The following is a 20,092-nucleotide window of genomic DNA, read 5'->3' on the forward strand; positions in this document are numbered from 1 at the left end:
CGACTAAATTCATCATCTTCAAAAAATTCCATCACCTTTTGTTTACTTGCTCAGAAAGCTTTTTTCCTTGCTTTTTTTCCAGGTATGGCCATGATTCCTTCTTCTTCTGCTTTAAGTTTTATAGCTTTCTTGTCCATTCTTTCTGAGACACTAAACTCTACCATTGTTTTCTTTATGGACCAACTAACTGGAGCTAGTGTTAATATTTGAAGTATTTCTGAATGACTTGATACCTCAACTTTTCTTTCGATTCTTTCAACAGCTCATTGCAATCTAAACAGTTTCCACACTAGTGACTTGCATTTGGCCCCATGATGTCATTTGGATCCAAGCCACCAATAGATGCAATTTTACTAGCACTTACATCTTGTACTTGACTTGCCTTCCTTTTGGCATAACCTTGTGAGTTTCTCTCTTAGCCATTCGCTGAAATTTCAGAGGAGAAATACCAATAGCCATCAAACTTGTGTTCAAGCTTTCAGTCAAATGCATTTTGTCATCATGGTCTGATCCAGATGAAGTTGATGTTCCTGTTGCTGCTTTTCGGCTGTTAGATTGTTTTCGGCATGATGGGCACAGCTTCTGGCCTGGTTTTATGTCTACTTTTGCTAGGTCTTTCAGGTAGTCTGCCATTGACAAATCAGTTGGTTGTAAACTTTTTTTTCACTGTATGATTTTTCTTCTGGAAAGGATTGCAACATGAACACTGCAAAAAGTGATATTTTGTCAAAAGCAAAGCTTCATGATGTAGAAAAATTGTCTTCTTCACCCAGTTTTAATCTCCGTCGACCTATCAGCTGTTGTTCTTCAAATTCAAATTCTTTAAATAATTTTAACCAGTTTTGCATGTATAGGATAGCACATGACATTTAGAATTATCCATATGACTGATGGCGCATGAGTCCAGCTTATCTCCAGCAAAATCTTCTGATTCCCTGGCTTTCCTGCTGACTAATAAGTGAACATTTCTGCAAGCAGTGAAAACTTAACTTTATTACAGTCAAACAATAAAAAATAGAGGAACAAAATAAACAAACTGTTCATCATGAAGATAAAACACATAACAGCATGGTTCAAATATCAGCTATTTATATTTTTTTTTGTATGGTTCTAGAATATTCCAGAGTTCTAGAATGTTCATCAGTTTTTTTTTTTTTTTTTTTTTTGGAATTCAAGAATATTCTAGAATTCCAAAAAAAAAAAACTGATGAACATTTTAGAATTCTAGAATATACTCTTTCTAGATTATTCTGAGCATTAGGCAGGATTAAGGAAGTGTTCTGCAACAAAAAAAATCTCACAAAATAACAATACGGTACATAAAACTACTTGATGTTTAGGCTTAATTTGAAGGCCTTAAATGCAAAGATACAAAACAGATAAACCATGATCCTTGTAGCTGAAACTCTGCTCTTTCCAGTGGTGGCAAAAATGAGAGAATTGTAGTTGTCCCATATTTGCCCCTTAAGATAGGTCAAATTTGACTTTCAAATTTTGAGTCAATCTTTGAAGGAAAATATCTCAGCCAGCAAACAAGTATAAGAGCTCATATTTAGTTAGGCTGAATTCATGCAGATGTTAAATGGAATGCCCAAAGAAGAAGGTACCAAAGGTTTTTATTTCAAAGTTATGACTTTAAAAAGTAAATGCTTAAATTTGTCGCAACAAATTTTTGGTGCCAGTTTTAGACCGCATTGTAAAAAATGTGAAGGTTTTTGAACCTGGACACCAAACGTTTTGCAATCTCTGCCAAAAATGAACTAGGTATAGTAATACCCCGACTTACGCTACCCCGACTTACGCGAACTCGGAGTTACGCGGTTCTTGATTTTTTCGTTTGGCAACGCTGCCGCCCACTATCTTCAAGGTCGTTTTTCATATGTTATCGATATACGGTGCGACGGCGGAGAATGAGAGCGAAAGATGAACAAAATTCAACTTTACTGCTTTTATGTTTTTTATATCAGTGAAGGGGAAACACATTTCACCATAATAACGTAAAAACCAACACAATTCCAGCTATCGGTATAATCGCAAATGCAATTAGATCGAGTTTACTACCAGTTTATAACAGATTTCACTAGCAGAAACGCAACTGGATTTTTATTGTTTTATGGTAGTAACCCCTAGAAATGTGAGGTGTTAATAGTGTATCTCTGCCTTTATGGTGTTGTTTATTCAGTTGCTACATGCGCGCAGCTTTGTTTATGCGTATCAAGCGTGCCTCCTCGTTTTGTAATTGTGCTTTATTCCTTAAAAATGAGTAAAATACTTAATTAAAAGATGTGAAAAGGAAGCGTCCTGGTGAAGACACTGCAGATTCAGAGAGAAAAAGAAAAGCAATTATCGATAAACAGAGGCGGACTGGGTCAAAAATTCTTACCCGGGAAAATTTATAGTGGCCTCATACTATGGTTTATGGCCAAAATCACACTGGCCCACCGGGGTTTCCCCGGTAAGGCTAATGGCCAGTCCGCCTCTGTCGATAGAGAAAAAATATGAAATTGTGAAACGCTTTGAGCGAAATGAAAGACCATGTGATATTGCACGTGCTACAGGCCTAAATGAAGCAACGGCGAAAAGTACATGACAATTGCAAACTTGACAGGTTGAAAATTGAAAAGGGCTCAATTGTAAAGGGCTTAAAAATTTTAGAAAACATAGACTCCAACGAAGAACGCGTTATAGCTACAAAGCAAGGAATAAAAAAATTATTAGCTTGCTACGAAGAAATTCTGTGTGAAAAAAAAGAAGGCGCGGTGTCGTCAGACGAATTTGTTAGATTTTATGAAGCCATCGACATCGAAATAACTTTTTAACGTAAGTCATTTGTTTTTTTAATACATATTTTGTATTAATATGTATAAAGAACTGCAATTTTATTAATATTTTTCTTCTAAACTAGTGTTTTTGTTAGTCCTTGGTCCCAATTAAGCAAAATTTATATGTATTTATATGCAAAGTTGTACCCCGACTTACGCGAATTCGACTTACGCGATTTTCGTCGGACCCACCTATCGCGTAACTTCGGGGTATTACTGTATACCAAGTTTCAGAGCACTACCTCACTGTAGTGCAACAGTAACACTTAAAACATTGAAAATTTTTTGTGATTTGCTCCATGTAACACAAGTGACCTCCACAAAAACGGTGCTAATGCCTCAAGCATACTATATTTTGAACTGAAATTTTGCACAGCTTCATTTGAAACCTGTTTAAACATCCACACCATGTTTCAACAAAATTGAAGATGGTCGAGCAGGGACCCCTAGGCCACTTGACATGGAATGACCCTAGTTACAGCTTTCACATGTTAGAATTCACTTAAAATAAACAACACTGTGGTGGTTTCTTGTGGAGCAGAACAAAGATCCACAAAGTTAAATGTATTTTTCTTTTTGAACATTCAAAATCCCAACAGAAGCTCAACAAACTTCTGATCTGCTTTGAGGTGTAGCTAGTTGGCTGCAGGAATAGGCACTGCTCTTGTGACCAACAACAAAGCTGCCACTGCACATTGTATCATGTTTCTTTACTGTTTTTCCAGCAGTGTAGGGTGTGTGATACCCAAAACCAACTGTTGGAAATATTGTTATGCCAACTGAAGACGGAAAGGAAAGCAACCATTCATCCCATGCTAACTGACCACATTAATCATCCCCTGAGCATATCAACAGTTGAAACTTGATAGTTGACAGAACTTCAGATGTAGGACCGACAACTATCAGAAAAATACTTCAGATAATAGGTTTGTCATGCAACAGCTTATAAGCGGAAGCAATAACCAGCAAAGCATGTCACTTAACGTTCTGTGAAACAGTCGCATTAGATATTGCAGCAGTGGCACAATGTTATGTGGAGTAATGAATTGCACTTCACAATAAATGGGTGTGGCAAATGCCCAAAGAATGTTTTTATTTAGAATGTATTGCAGTGAATTCAGTGGTGGTGATGTGAGCCTGTTTTACATGACTTGGACTTGTTCCACTGGCTGCTGTAGATTGCACAATGAAGAAACCTATCTGTTGTTGCATTCTGAACAATTCTGCCGTTCTTCCATTGTGCTACTTCTCTAGCAAGAGCCTATTTTTTTTTTTTTTTTTTTTTTTTTAGCATGACAACACACTTGGTTTCACAAAGCATGCTTTATTACAGTAATTGTTTGTGGAAAATAATGTGGCACCTAGAAATGACACCTGCACTTCTAGGCTAGATTGCATATCTTAATACAATTGTTGCACACATTTTGGATGTTTTTGAACAACAATTGAAGTCTGCAACAGGCCTTCCTAGTTCAAGCTGAGAACTAACTGCTGCCTTAATTCAGCTTTGTCTTTAGCTGACTTAATAGGTTGCTAGTAAGTCAGCTAAAGACAAAGCTGACTTACTGGCACTTTATTTTTCATGTAACTTCTGTATCAGCAATCTTGATAAACTATCTCTGGTCATATCTATAGGAGTGGAATAAGGCAGCTTATTTTGATGTAGCACCAGTATTCACATGCCAAAAACATGTGAAAAATGTCTTCCAAAAGGTTAATTTCATTATTCCCACGTGAATCTAACTTAATATTTAAAATTTCTTTTTTATAACCACATTTTTCATTTGGTACCCCTGTCTTGTGAGAGGATAGTGTATATAAACATTAGTAAAGTCATGTTTGTCTTTTTGAGCATTAGTGAAAGTTGAGTTTGTCTTTGTATACATATTATTTAGGACACAATGTTAGTATGCACCAAATGTATAAAACGCTAATAGGGCATTCATTAAATAGACTGACTAGTTTTATAATAACTGGAGCTGAAAAGCTAGAATTTATTTTATTTATTTATTTATTATTATTTTTTCTTTCCCCAGGTGCTAAGGAGAGGTGCTAACATTAATGATTAATGATTGGCCCCTTTGCGTGGAACATGGTCTTTGATGAATATTTAAATGAAGAAATGCCTGGTGTCACAAAGATAGCTTATGCTGACGATCTGGTAGTGATGGTTCAGGGAAATTCCAGATCTTCCATAGAAAGCAAAGCAGAAGAAGCTTTGAGAACATTAGAAATATGGACAAGGAAACATAAATTGCAGGTCTCAAAGGAAAAGACGGTTCAGATGTTGCTCAAGGGAAGACTAAGCATGAATAGAGCTCCTACTGTACGGCTGATGGGGAGTGCCGTTCGATATGCACAAGTAACAAAATATTTAGGCTTAATGATTGAAGAACGTTTGTTCTTTACAGAACACGTTAAGTATTTAAAAGTTAAAATTAAAACCTTATATGCCAAGCTCCGGAGGGTGATTAGAAGAGATTGGGGTATAAAAGGTAGAGGCCTCAATCTGTTATATGATTGTTTATTTTCACCTATAATGTGTTATGCTGCCGGGGCTTGGGTTCATAGGATTGGGAATAAGGTTATTCAAAAACACCTAGTACAAGCACAAAGATTTGCATTACTAGGGATTACTCGGGCATGTCGGACGGTGTCCACAGAGGCCTTGCAGGTAATATCAGGTAGGTTGCCAGTCCAGTATGTAGTATTAATAGCTGGAGTTGGATATCTTACTAAGCGAAACATCAGGAAGACAATAGTAAGAATAAGAACTTGTCCAGAACCAGGAAAAATTTATACAAGAGCAGATGTTAAAAATGAAAAGAACAGAGTTTTAGAAGAAGTTAAAATTAGATGGCAAATGGAATGGGAAACATCTGAAAAAGGACGACAGACCTTTATGTTTTTGCCGAGAATTAATATAATTGATGTTAAAAGAAAGTTGTGGCAACAGTTTGGTCTTTGTTCTACGTTTTTGTTAACTGGACATGGATTGGCATTAAGACTCTTTCAGCTTGGACTTAAAGAAAATGGGTTGTGTAAATGTGGAGAGCTTGAAACATCTGAGCATGTTATGCTTGACTGCAATTATTATGTTGACTTGAGAATGGAATTGGAACTATCAATTGGCTATCTGGAGAAAGAGAGACTCCATGTTATGTTCACTGATAAAAGGTTATTTACTTATTTTAATAAGTACGTTTCGGAAGTCTTTAAAAGAAGATTTAGATTGCTGGGTAGTAGTGGCACGCCTCCAAGTGGCAGGGATGTCAACTCATCCAATTAGGATCAATGGATAGAAAATCAAAGTTGATTATCCTTGCATGAGGCTAAGTGGCCAGATAGGAATTGTTTATTGTTCGGTTATTATTTATTTATTTATTAACAAAATTGAATTCTAAAAGTTAGGAAAAATCCCATTCTCTGACATTACCGCGGATAGGCTACGGCCTCGGTAGCGGATTCGGCGAATGGAGGTTAAAATGTAAAAATGTATAGGAGTGGAATAAGGCAGCTTATTTTGATGTAGCACCAGTATTCACATGCCAAAAACATGTGAAAAATGTCTTCCAAAAGGTTAATTTCATTATTCCCACGTGAATCTAACTTAATATTTAAAATTTCTTTTTTATAACCACATTTTTCATTTGGTACCCCTGTCTTGTGAGAGGATAGTGTATATAAACATTAGTAAAGTCATGTTTGTCTTTTTGAGCATTAGTGAAAGTTGAGTTTGTCTTTGTATACATATTATTTAGGACACAATGTTAGTATGCACCAAATGTATAAAACGCTAATAGGGCATTCATTAAATAGACTGACTAGTTTTATAATAACTGGAGCTGAAAAGCTAGAATTTATTTTATTTATTTATTTATTATTATTTTTTCTTTCCCCAGGTGCTAAGGAGAGGTGCTAACATTAATGATCGTGATGGATTAACAGACATGACCTTGCTGCATTATACATGCAAAGCAGGAGCCAGTGGTGTTGGTAATGTCAGTACTGCTACACGTACTGTTGGCCTATTGCTTGATAAGGGAGCTGATGTTCATCTTAGGTGTCGTTGGACTGACATGGCTGCTATTCATTATGCAGCTTATTTTGATGTAGCACCAGTTCTTGAATTGTTATTAAAAGCAAGCAAGGGAGCAGGTAAAATATTATAAATATATTATTGAAACTAAAGTTATAATAATATTTTATATTAATAAGTTGTGTAACAAGAAAAAAATTTTTAATAAATAAAAATAAAAGTATCCAAATTTGTGCATTAAATTTGATTTTGAAATGTGCAAAATGTAATGTCAGGTACACTGTAACATTAACTTTCTATTTGTGGTGAAAGGTGAAATTTGATTTAATGATGTCCTTCAATAAGATAGCATAAAAGCTTTCATTTTCTTTGTGTATGTAAATGATTTTTTAGTTTTAAGTGGTTTTAAACAATAATGTAATCAGACATTTGGAAATGGATAAAGCATAATGAACATAGCTGTAACATTTTAGTGTGAAGATGATATGGTATCATGCACATTGAATGCTTATTCACATTATTTATAATAGAAAATAAGGGTGCAGAGAGGGAAAATAAGGTTAGTTTTCAACATGAAAAGATTCTTACCAAGAAACACCAGGGCTTTGTAAATTGCATTCTCTGGAAATTAGACATCTGCTTGGCAATATAATTGAAGTGTATAAAGCTTTAGAAGGTTAACTAAACTAAATGCTGATGGCATCGTTATTCTTTCTCAGACTATTCTCTTTTTTTTTTTGTAGTTGTTGGCGCATCGGCTTCTGTGGCCATAATGCACCTCCCAAGTTTTTTGCAGTACTTTGATCCAAGCCCGAGGCGGGATTCGAACCCGCAACTTTTGGGTTGCCAGGCAGGCACTTTACCCACCCGGCTAGCCAGGTCGGTCAGACCATACTCGCAAAGGTACTTAAAGTGAAAAAGGATGGTTTTAGATTATATGTGCAGAAATTTGCATTCATCCGGGGAATAATTGGTTGTCGTTATTGAAGTTTGTAGTTTAAATAAAGGAGGTTTGAACAAATTATACTATGATTTTTAGCATTTTTTGAACAAATTATTAGAAGGAATGGAGAACTAACATAAATTTTTTTTTTTTTTTTACTAATGCTATATAAACTTTGCTTCCTTGCATCATTTTTATCATTACTAATAATAATAGTAATCTCCCTGTGAGCTGTACTAGTCATACAGGCACATTGTCCACAAATATGCCTCCCAATGAACGTAGAAAAAGTGAAATAGAAAAAATAAAAGTATGGCCGTGAGAGAGAACAAAAACAATATTATCCAACCCTTTGTCTTTTAATATAACTTCCAAAGCTGGCAAAAGGAAATATAGATGTAAAGTATATCCAACATCTAACAAACACCAGACAGAAGATATGGATGGTTTACTAAGCAACAGCAATTACAAAGACAGGTTCAGTAACTGTAATAATTGTGTCCTTTTTCTCTTTGTTTTGAAAATGGATAGTATTTGTGTCCCCAGAATTAAAGTCCAGTCAAACATACAGGCTCAGAAACATTTCATTTCTGGTCACTGTTGACATGACATATGAGTTCAAAAATGTGTTGGAGAAATAAACACATTGTTTTTGTAAAAGAATGAATGATGTATCGAGTCTTTAAAATTTACAGCTAAGATATAAGCTGTGTACATTCAGAATTATAACATTCCCATGCAAGTTACAACACGTACAAACAAAAATTACATATAAAAATTCTGACTAATTGATATTAGCTTTGTTAGCATTGTCCACAAATATGCTTCCCAATAGTAAAATAGAAAAAAAAAAAAAAAGTATGGCCATAAGAGAGAACAAAAACAATGTTATCCAACCCTTTGTCTTTTAATTTTAGTAGTCACATTTTTAATTTTCTAATTTCTGGTTGTGTTGCTAATGATTAGACACAATGTTTTGCAATAGATTTAATTTTTTTCATTGAGAGTTAATACAAGTAGGTACACAGAAATTGTTAATGATGATTCAAATATCTTTTTCAAAAGCATGTTTTATGTTGTTAGTCTATTCTTCATGCAAATTTAAAAAACTCATCCTTCAGTAAACGTTTTATAGGTTATTTGTTGATTTGAGCCATTAATTCTTGCATTAGAGTTAATATGAATTTAGAATTCCAACGTCATTAAAAAAACATTTGTTGAAGTGAGAGTTAAAAAAAAAAAAAAAAAAATTCTACTTCATCTGGAAATCATTGAATAACTTTCTTGACATTTCATTATCTTATCTTTATATCTTATCCACATTGTCCACAAATATGCTTCCCAATAGTAAAATAGAAAAAAAAAAAAAGAAGTATGGCCATAAGAGAGAACAAAAACAATGTTATCCACCGCAGATCAACCGTATTTAGCAGTCAGGGGTTTGAACCCTAGTTTACTCAAGTATATCAAGTATATCTTATACCTTATCTTTATTAAGAGATTTAAGCCCACTGAAATATATCATACTTAAGAGAAATTCCATTCACTATATTAACTAGAAATGGATAAAGCATAACATTCTAAATGTTTATAAAAGTATAAAAAAAAAAAAGGTAAACTGCAGCCATTATCAACCCACTGCAGGATGGAAACCTCCTCAACAACTCATGTTGAGGGAAATGGACCATAATCTGCCATGCTGGTCCAGTGCAGGTCGGCAGATCAACCGTATTTAGCAGTCAGGGGTTTGAACCCCAGTCTACTCAAGTTGCATGCTACTGCACTCTCGCTCCTGAACACTCGGCTACAGAAGCCTCTATAAAAGCATACAACTATTATTCATTAAAATTAATATTAATGCATCCCATCAAAGAAGGCAAATTTGATCCATGTATTTCCTTTTTCCACAAATTACTAAAATCTCATAAAGAAGACACCATATATCTTTTTTTTTGCCTAATAGTTTAAAATCAATAGCTTTGAACTCTATCATAACAAAACTAAACACTGTCAATACTCCATGAGCATATTCAGTCTCTAAGTTACTCCCAGTGCTAACAATGGGTAGCAGCAATGTCATGAAACAACTGCTCTCTCTCTAATTGGATGCCTCCGTAGCCAGGTGGGAAGAAGCAGCAGTGCGTAGCACATGCTTCTTGATTAGACCGGGGTTTGAGCCCGTCACCACCAAATACGGAGGATGCAGAAAGTTCAGGGAATGACCACCGCATATTCCCGGAGCAATATGGCCTTAGTTGCTAATGTTCCTAGAAACCTGATAACAAACAAACAAACTCTCTCTAATTATCCACAATGAGAACAAAACACCTGTGATACTGACAGGAATGTTGAACCCTTAGTACTTATAATTAAATGTAGTCCACTATATAAAAATGTGAGTATATACAGCTTAACATTAATTACTTTCTGAAGTTAATGTTTGTTTTCTTTCAAAACATGGATTAATAAACATGAATTTAATGATTGCTTACAATTATAAAAAGAAACCAGGAGCAGTATTTTAACAGTCCATAGTTTTTTTTTTTTTTTTCTCTTATTGTAATGACTGGGAATTTTCTCATTATATAAACTAATTGTTCACTTTAAAATAGCTCCTGATGCACAGTCATTATAGTGAAATTGAACAGAGAGAAAAAGAAGTAGAAAAAAAAAGTAGTAGTACAAGGTAGTGGTTGGTTTGAAAAATGTGCCATTTATGATGCTGCCACCAATCAAAATGATTCCAAGTTGTATACTGTTTGTGATGACCTTTCCTAACAAAAAAAAAATTATTAAATGCAGCTGGATCTCAGTCTTAATGTTGAAAGGTGACTCCTACTGGGCACAATATCAAGCGTCTTCTAACCTGAAAGCATCTAATAGGTTGTACAAGCAGCAAGGAAGTGATGCTAGCAGTGGGGAAGATGGATTGCAAATTAGTATCACTTGCGACAGACCCAATATCCTTCTTGATAAGGTATAACATGCGTTGAAGAAAATAAAGAATCAAAGTCCAGGGGGAAATGAAGTTACTGTAGAGATGTTAAAATTGGGTGGAAGAGACATGGCACAAAAACTGGCAAGGTTCTTCACAAAATGCATTAGAAAAGGTGTGATGCCTAAGGAGTGGAATAATGCAATCATAGTTTTGCTGCATAAGAAAGGAGATAAATTGGAAATTATAGACCAATTAGCTTGTTATCCTACATCTACAAGTTGTTCACAAGGGTCGTCATTACTAACAGATTAGAAAGAATACTTGACGAGAATCAACCGAAATAGCAAGCTGGCTTTAGGACAGGATTCTCAACTATGGATCACCTTCACATAATATCACAGCTAATGGAGAAAGCAAATGAATATAAAACACCATTATGCCTGGCATTTGTGGATTATGAAAAGGCATTTGGTTCCATACAGCATAAGACAATGTTTTGGGCACTGGAAAGCCAAGGCATAGATACCCCATATATTATGATTTTGAAGAAAATATATGAGAATGCCACCTCCTTTATTGGACTAGACAAAGACAGTAGCAAATTTAAAATTGGGAAAGGAGTTCGGCAAGGAGACACAATATCTCCGAAGTTGTTTACTGCTGCCCTTGAGGAAGCTTTCAGAAGATTAGACTGGTCTCCATTCACACTGACTCTCCAGTCAGTGTGAATGGAGAGTACCTAAACCATTTACGATTTGCAGATGACATTGTGGTCATAAGCCATGATCCCAAAGAATTAGAGGAAAACCTTAATCAGTTATGCAGAGTTAGTAAGGATTTTGGACTAAAGATGAATATGGCTAAAACAAAAGTAATGATGAACAAGTATGCCACGGAAAGGGAAATAATGATTGAAGGAGCAGTAATTGAAAAGGTGGAGTCATATACTTATCTGGGACAAGTCATCAGCTGTAATAATGATAAATGGCTGTAAGTCAAGAGAAGAATAAATTTTGGATAGATAGCATTCAGGAAATAAGTCACATACTGAAGTGCAATATCCCAATTTGTCTGAAACATAAAATAACGAACCAATGTATACTACTCACTATGACTTATGGAAGTGAAACTTGGGCACTCACCAAAAAAATGGAAGAGAAGCTGAGAACTACACAGCAAAGAATGGAAGGAATTATATTGGGAATAAGCTGTTGGATAAGAAGAGAAACACACGGATTAAGCAGCAAACTCAAGTAAAGGACATAGTTATCAAAACTAAAGAACTAAAATTGTCTTGTGCAGGACACACAGCTCAAAGACATTATGACATGGACTAAGAGAATAACAGAATGGTACCCAAGAGGAGCTAGAAAAAAACCTGTTAGACAACAACGGAGATGGACAGATGAAATTCATGAGTTTGTGGGTAGTAAATGGATGGCCATTACACAAAACAGAAGGAACTGGAAAGTTGCTGGAGAGGCCATCCTGCAGTGGATTGAAAATGGCTGATGATGTCCTTTTCTGATTAATTTATCTGTTGAAAGGGACTGTGCCTTTGAAAGCAAATGAATATTTGGTGGAAATTTACCACTATTTAGAAAGAATTAATTGAATTAATTTCAATAAGTGCATTCCATTGAAGAGAAAAAGGTTTTGAAACTTGGGTGTGCACATATTGGCTGATTTTGGGCAAATATTTAACTAGACTGGTAAAATAGTGGCAGCCTCTGACATGAGTATTTAAAGAAGACATTAGAAGTGAAGTGAAAAGCTATAGTGGAGAACAAAAAAACTGCATCACCTTAAAAAAAAAAAATAACATTTGTAGTGTAACGTATAAGATATTGTTTGATTACAGTCATTTTGTTTGTAACAAAGCAAAGGTATTGCATCAGATAACGCTTCTATTGCATCAGACTAATTGCAAGGTATTGCATCAGCCATTTCTATAAATATGCCATTGGAAGGGTATACCCGCTCATTAGTATTCTGTTTTGCAGAGGTGTAAGCATGGCTCCACATGTTCAGTTGACACGAAGAAAAATAAAGTGTAGCTGCTGCTCTGTCCCAGGAGTGGCTTTCTACTTGTCTATCGCTGATAAAATAGACTGCCACCAGTCAACAGTATCCCGGGTGCTGAAATTAAATCGTGAAACCAGTGATGTGAAGAGAAGACGTGAATCAGGCCATAAGAGAGTGACTACGCCTTCCCAAGATCGATATTTGAAACGGCTATGCCTTCATAATCGGCATGCTACTGCTCCTGATCTAAAACTATACTTTGAGATGGCCTCTGGTGTTGAAACAAGTGCACGAACTATCGAAAGACGGCTTTCAGAATGTGGTCTGCATGCCTATAGGCCCAAGAAGCCTTTGTTGACCCAACAAATGAAGAAGTGACTTGCTTCAGCTAAAATGCATGTTTCATGGACAGAAGAGCAATGGGACTCCGTCACCTTTCTGACAAAATGAAACCCGTTATTAGGGATCATGACACAGACATCCAAAACTGCATATTTCAACAGCACCTTGCCACACAGCAAAATTGGTATGTTTTATGCTATTTAGATTTATAGCATAAAACTGAGTATGAGTTTGTCTTCTTGTCTCACAAGGCTTAAAACATACACCAATATTTTTCTCTCTTAAGGTGCAGTCAAACCTCAGAAATGCTGGAATTATAGTGTTGGACTGGCCCGGCAACAGTGCAGATTTGAACCCTATTGAAAATTGCTGGTACATAATGTCATCTAAAATTGCTCAGAAGAAGCCAACAAGTATTCGGCTGTAGGAGAGAGCATTGTAAGGGTGTGGTACCACGAAATTGGGCAACCGTATATCCTGAAGTTGATTAACTCCGTGCCAGATCGTTGCAAAGCTGTAATTGCAGCTCGAGGAGGAACAACAAAATATTGAGGGCTTATTTTGCTGATTTACAGTAAATAATACTATTATGTCACTTGCCATTTCAGTTTGTACATGTAAATGCAATAAAATGTATGTTTGGTTGTCATGATTGCCATTTGCATGATTTCTGATATTTCCATTAATTGTGCATTTTACCCTTTGTGAAGATATTTATGGCAATTAGGTATATCAGATGGAGTCTTTTTATTGGATTTCATTTACAAAGAAACCCATCTAACAAATGCATTTCGAACATTTCTGCAACCCGCAATGTAGCGAAAAACACATTATTTGCAAAATTACAAGTGGTGCAATTTTTTTGTCCACCACTGTATATGAACACTTTTTGACATTACTAAATTGAAAAATGCAATGAACAACCACCAATTGCATGGTCCAAAAGATTTTTCAAAAAAAAAAAAAAAAAAAAAAGATGAACTTATGAATCACAGAAAAGAACTTGTGAATCACAAACTGCTGGTGCAATCAATCCAAAACTGCTCAGGCAAGCTGAAAGCTCTAGGCAGGTTATTCTCATATGTACAAAAGATTCATGTTCTTTTCATCTTGCTTGAATAAAGGATTTTGCTTGTTCCTTTTAAATGTTATGTCAATATTTGAAAATCTGAATAATGAGTGTTCAGTAAGGTATCCACCTACCTATGAAGGAAATGAGATAGAGGCAAAAATCTGTTTTTGTTTTTTCAGTGCAACTCCCCTGGCCTTCAATACACATGTTCCACTTTGTTGGCAATGAGGAAATACCAGACAAATAAAATTCTTTGTTCTGTCCATCAAAGAATGCAGAAACAGCAGACTTCAGTTGGTTATTATCAGCAAATCAACATCCATGTACGTTTTTGTTGCTGTGTCAAAACATGAAATAGTCACTGGGAGCCAGATCTGGACTGTAAGGTGAATGGGTAAGTTCTGTAAAGTCAGTCTCTCAAAGCAGCAGTAACAGCATGTGACCTGTGCACTGGTACATTGTCCTGAAGAAGCACACCTCTGGAAAGTTTTCCACAGCATTTTTCCTTAATGACATCCCTTAGTTGTACAGTAGGGCTGCATATGACTCCCCAGTGACTGTCTGCTTATGTTCCAAGTAGTGAATGTACAAAATTCCTTCAGTATCCCAAAAAATGGTGGCCATAATCATGCCAACTGAATGTTGTGTGTGAAAATTTTTTGGGTGGAGGAGAACCTTTGTGCTTACATTGCATTGATTCTTGCTTCCCAGTGATTAACCCGTTTCATCACCCGTAATAATTCTGGAGATGAAAGTTTCAGGATCCCTTCCATTGAGCTCTAAATTCGCCTCACAAAACTGTACTCTGAATTGCTTTTGTACAGGGGTCAGAAATCTGGGGACCCACCTTGCACTCACCTTACTCATTCCCAAATGTTCAAGGAGGATGGCTATAACTGTTCTCTCAGATGTTACATTCCCTAGAGATTTAGGACAGCTTTAAACATCTGTCATTTCAGCACAAGGGTTTCCATAGTTTGGCATATTTCTGGATTAGTTGCTATCACAGGCCTTCCTGGACGTGGATCATCTTCAATGGACTCTCTACCCCCATGTGAATTGTTTTGACCAGAATTTCACCTGGTGCTTTGAAGGTGTGCTGTTGCCATACACAGCTACTATCCTTTCATGAATGGCCTTTGGCCCATTTCCTTCTTTGCTGAGAAACTTGATGACTGAACAATGCTCCAATTTCAGAAAATCCATAATTTGATACCATTGTCTTCCTTCTTTCTGTTACAGCAGCACAACCTAAAAACATAGTGGGATCAAAATTAGTATGATTCAAGTTGAGACGTAGGAACATGATAAATCATGAATCATTGAAATATAACTATGGCAAATACCTTAGGTTGATAATTTATTGAATGCCCCTCGTAGTTCTTAGATCAACTGTGCCCCACCCCTATTTACCTTGGTCATTACTCCTTGATGTGTTAAAACGTGTAAATTTATTGGATCAATATTTGGTAGATATTTCGCTTCACTTTTAGAAGTTGATTACCCTAGCAGTCTAAATCAGAATTTGAAACGAGTCAGCATTTATTTATTTTTTCATGCTGGCGCCATAAAATAATTACAGTAAGTGCCGGTTATTATGATTTCATTTGCAAATTGAATTTTGATTCTATTAAACAACAATTCTAATAAGCAAAAATCGGAGAAATATTACCACCAGGCTATAAAAATGAAGGTATAAAGCACCAATTTACACTTTTATTACCTTACCAATGAACAAAATTAGAATTACTTGAAAATCAACAAACAAACTAAATGATAAACCAAGTGATCAACAAACTGAATGTTGTCTAACTCAACTATTGCTGAAAAGAGTGAGAGATCTTGCTATAAAGAAACAAAGTTTGAAAATGATGCAACAAAAAATAAGTAATTATATTCGGTGAAACAGATGTTTTATAGTAAAAGTTCTGTCAGTGACAGTGTGAATCACCATAAGAAGCCATTATAAAAGAAGAAAGAATTAATATATTTAGTTGAAGAAGAAAGATTGTGGTTGGAATTATAATAACTCTTCATAACAATGTCTAATGTGAGAGCATATTTAGCCATATGAAAGGAACAAAAACATCTAAGCGATCTTTTCAATGAAACTTTGAAAATGCTCTTCACAGTGAAATCCAGACAGCAGAACTATTGTTATAAACAACTTTGGTTCAAGGTTTTGTTTATAACAATCATCTTTAAAGCAGTGATAATCAGTTAGTAATAGACAATCTGTAGCCAGAAAAATACTGGATGCACTAATGCTTGAAAGCATATTTTTCTGCTAAACAATCCTAAAGTTGGTATCTTAATATGAAATGCATTCATTGTTACCGAAATTTAATTTCAAGGTGCAACTCTAGATTTATTTAATATGAAAATTTTAAATAAATTTTTACTGAATTTTAAATTCATTGTTTTGTTATATTTTTATCATTTTAATAGTATTTCTTTTGTATTTCAAATTCACGTTTATGACAGAATGTCTGCCTTCACTAAAGGTTGCATGGGGGTTTTGATATTTCTGGGGTCGGGTTGGGGTTCACCACTTTGATCCTGGAGTATTGAACTGCCTGTGTGTCAATAGTGAGGAACACATTATGAGTTTTGAATTTTATAATTGAATTTGAATTTAAAACCAGATTACATAATTTAAAATTGTGTAATCTGGTTTTAACGTATCATTTCGTAATTTATTCGCATAAGGAGTATTGGTAAAGAAGAAATTCTACTGACTGAATAAAAGATAACTCCTTGTTTATTTCTAAAATATTAATAGAATGTAGTAAAAAATGGGCTTATGTAAGCTCTCATTTATATAAGATTTATTTAAATATCCTGTGTTCTACTGCTCTCTGATAGAAATACAAATATCCTGCTCTTTTAAATTAAAAGGTTGTTGGTACAAAAAATGGGAGTCGGAGGTTTAATGGTTTAATTAAGAAACAGAAAAATGCACAGTGGAGTTACAGCTATTAAGAGATACCAGTTTATGTAGTTTGTGAGTATTATAAACCTGTATGTAACAATCACATATGGGATAAGACAAGTGAAAGCTGAGTATGAGGCTATAGAGAAGATGGATAACTAGCAAACAGAACTAAGATTGTAAACAAGTGGTTCTATTCATATGGAAATAAAAAAAAAATCACATGGGCACTTATTTGATTAAAGTGGAAAAGCTGTGGAAATGTCAGAAGTGTCAGTCAAGTTGAATAGATACTTAGCAATGATATTTACAGCTCACAGCACATTCAAACCATGTGAGAAACAGTAGCAAAGAATTAGAATGCCGTAAAATAATGATTTCTGAGACGTCTATCAGTAAAGCTGGAAAGACTAAAGGAAAGTAAGGCTGCAGAGGTGGACAGCATACAAAGGGTACTAGAAAAGTTTTGCAATATAACACAACAATGAATCACAGGAAGCTGCTTGTTGCTACATGTTGAGACATGTTCATACGTGCATAGTAGCCGCCGCGCCAAGTCGTTGGGCTCAGTTATTCATTAGTAGTGAGAGTGTCAAGTGCTTGCGATGGCATCGTGGTCATGAAATGAGATAAGGACAGTTTTGCGGTATAATTTCGTGCATGGTTTAACCATAGACCAGTGCTTAGAAGAAATGACTCTTGCACTAGATGATGATTGTCCACATCGTACAACGATATTCAGGTGGTATAGAGAATTCCAAAGGGGAAATTTCACTCTGGAGGATTCTGAGAGGCCGGGAAGGCCACGAACGTCAGTTACGGAGGAAAACGTTACTGCTGTGAGGAAAATGCTTGACGAAAACAGGCGAGTGACCTACCAACAGATAGAGGATACTTTGGGCCTAAATGCACCAGCAATTCATTCGATTCTGCAAGATCAATTTGCATGTGAAGAAACTTTGTTCTCTCTGGGTGCCGCATCAACTGACTGAAGAGCAGATGACACGACGTGTGACTTGGTGCCGGGAGATGTTAAAAAAGTTTGATAAGGGACAATCTCGGTATGTGAACAACATCGTGACAGGTGACGAGACTTGGCTGTACTATTACGATCTGCCGACCAAGGCTCAAAACAAAGTTTGGGTCTTTGATGATGACGACACACCCGTAATTGTCAGAAAATCCCGATCTGTAAAGAAGAAAATGATAGCTGTATTTTTCAAATCGAGTGGAATTGTGGAACGTGTCGTTTTGGACACGCAGAAGACAGTCACAGCTAAGTGGTATACTGAACAATGCCTGCCTAAAGTCATTGGATCTATGAAGAACCTGCGGCCAAAGTCAAGAATGGACACCTGGTACCTCCATCACGATACTGCTCCAGCTCACCATGCCAAAGCCTGCACCGAATATTTGACCACGACAGGACTGAAACTTCTCGAGCACCCTCCCTACAGTCCAGACCTTGCTCCCTGCGACTTTGCACTGTTCCCGCATGTGAAAATGAAGCTAAAAGGGAGGCGGTTTTCCAGTGATGAGGACCTTCTACGGGCTTGGGACAATGAGTGTGCTTTACTCCCTAGTGAAACTTGGCAGAACTGGTTTAAAGATTGGTTTCGGAGGACGGAGAGGTGTATTGAATGTAGAGGAAATTACTTTGAAAAAATTAAATAAACAAAGCTGTATTGCAAAACTTTCCTAGTACCCTTTGTATATTCAGTTTTATGTTAGAAAAGATGCATATCAGAACAGTCAACCTGTTGGGAATATAATGAAATCATCCCTTGCACTTCTCAATGCTCATGTCACATGACTTCATAAAGGAGGTAATAGGTAACTATAGATTGGTCAGTTCGAATTCTGTAGTGGGTAAGACCATTGAATGCATGGTTATCCTTAACCATAACCATCTCTATAAGTATATTATCCATAATCAATCACAGCGTGGGTTTGTGAAGGAGACAAATTGCCTGACCTATCTGGTAAAATGGCTATGAAAACAGGCAAAGTAATATAAACATTTGAATACAAGAAAAACATCAGGAATTTTTATTATGACTAAGATTTTTTTTTTTTTTTTTTTTGACACATTTCTACATGAAAAGCTAATTGTATAAACTGGAGCAAAGTGGAATTCTTTGTTATGTCAAGGGCAAGCTGAAAGATGGATGTTCTTCCAGGTGGACCAGTATGGACCTTTATAAGTGCTGGGGTCTTCTTTTAATTTGTTACTAATGGCTTTGGCATGGGAGTACAGAGAAAGCTGTCAAAAGTTGCTAATGATTTGAAGGTAGATAGTGACTCATTATTAAAACCAGACCTGTAAAGTGGCTACTAAAAGTTTATGCTTCTGATTGTAAGGTTTTTCATCTAGGTATCAGAAATCCAGGAATTTTCTAAGCTGGTGAGAAGGGAGAAGAGTAGTTTGGGTTGAAAGAATTATGGGTTTTAAAGCACTCAGATGTGAAGTTTACCATGCATTGAAAGCAGGCTTTTTTTTTTTTTTTTTATTATGAAAATTCCAAACTGTGTACTGTGTGTAGTTGAAGGTTAAGAAGATACTCGTTAACATTACACTTGCATTTCTGTAGATTGTAAGGGTTTGAAGTTTGATAGTAAAAGGATGTTGATTGGTTGTGACACTGTTTGGACTGATTTGAAAGAATGAGGGGGGGGGGTTATAAAAGCCAATTCAGAAGAACAATGCCCATAGAAGTATATATAAAAGGCAGGCAGAAGAAACAGAATATCAATGAGACAGAGTGGAATTAACTTAACTGCCCTCTTTTGAATGGAGTATAGAAGTCTGAGAGGTTATCAGTACACTGCTCCAGATGTGGAAACAATCTTCCTTGGATATTGTTTCAGAGCAGATATGAGATTTGTACAGAGTAAGTAGCTGTTTAGAAGTAAAGTAACACTGAGAACAAAAGAGAAAGCCTAGTTTTTTATATGCAGGGGAAACAGTGTTTGTGATAT

At 35.8% G+C, this 20,092-nt stretch overlaps 1 protein-coding gene across 1 annotated transcript in view; it reads left to right on the forward strand.

The window, feature by feature from the left end:
- LOC150087228 (CAP-Gly domain-containing linker protein 4-like) overlaps positions 1-20,092 on the forward strand; it is a 224,021-nt gene that overhangs the window by 14,038 nt on the left and 189,891 nt on the right. Inside the window, exon 2 of the mRNA XM_090372414.1 lies at positions 6,725-6,980. Coding sequence (XP_090228540.1) covers positions 6,725-6,980 — 256 coding nt within the window. The remainder of the gene's footprint in view (positions 1-6,724; positions 6,981-20,092) is intronic.

Source organism: Mastigoproctus giganteus, chromosome 4, assembly GCF_048544385.1.
Source record: "Mastigoproctus giganteus isolate SK-2022 chromosome 4, ASM4854438v1, whole genome shotgun sequence".
NCBI lineage: Eukaryota > Metazoa > Arthropoda > Arachnida > Uropygi > Thelyphonidae > Mastigoproctus > Mastigoproctus giganteus.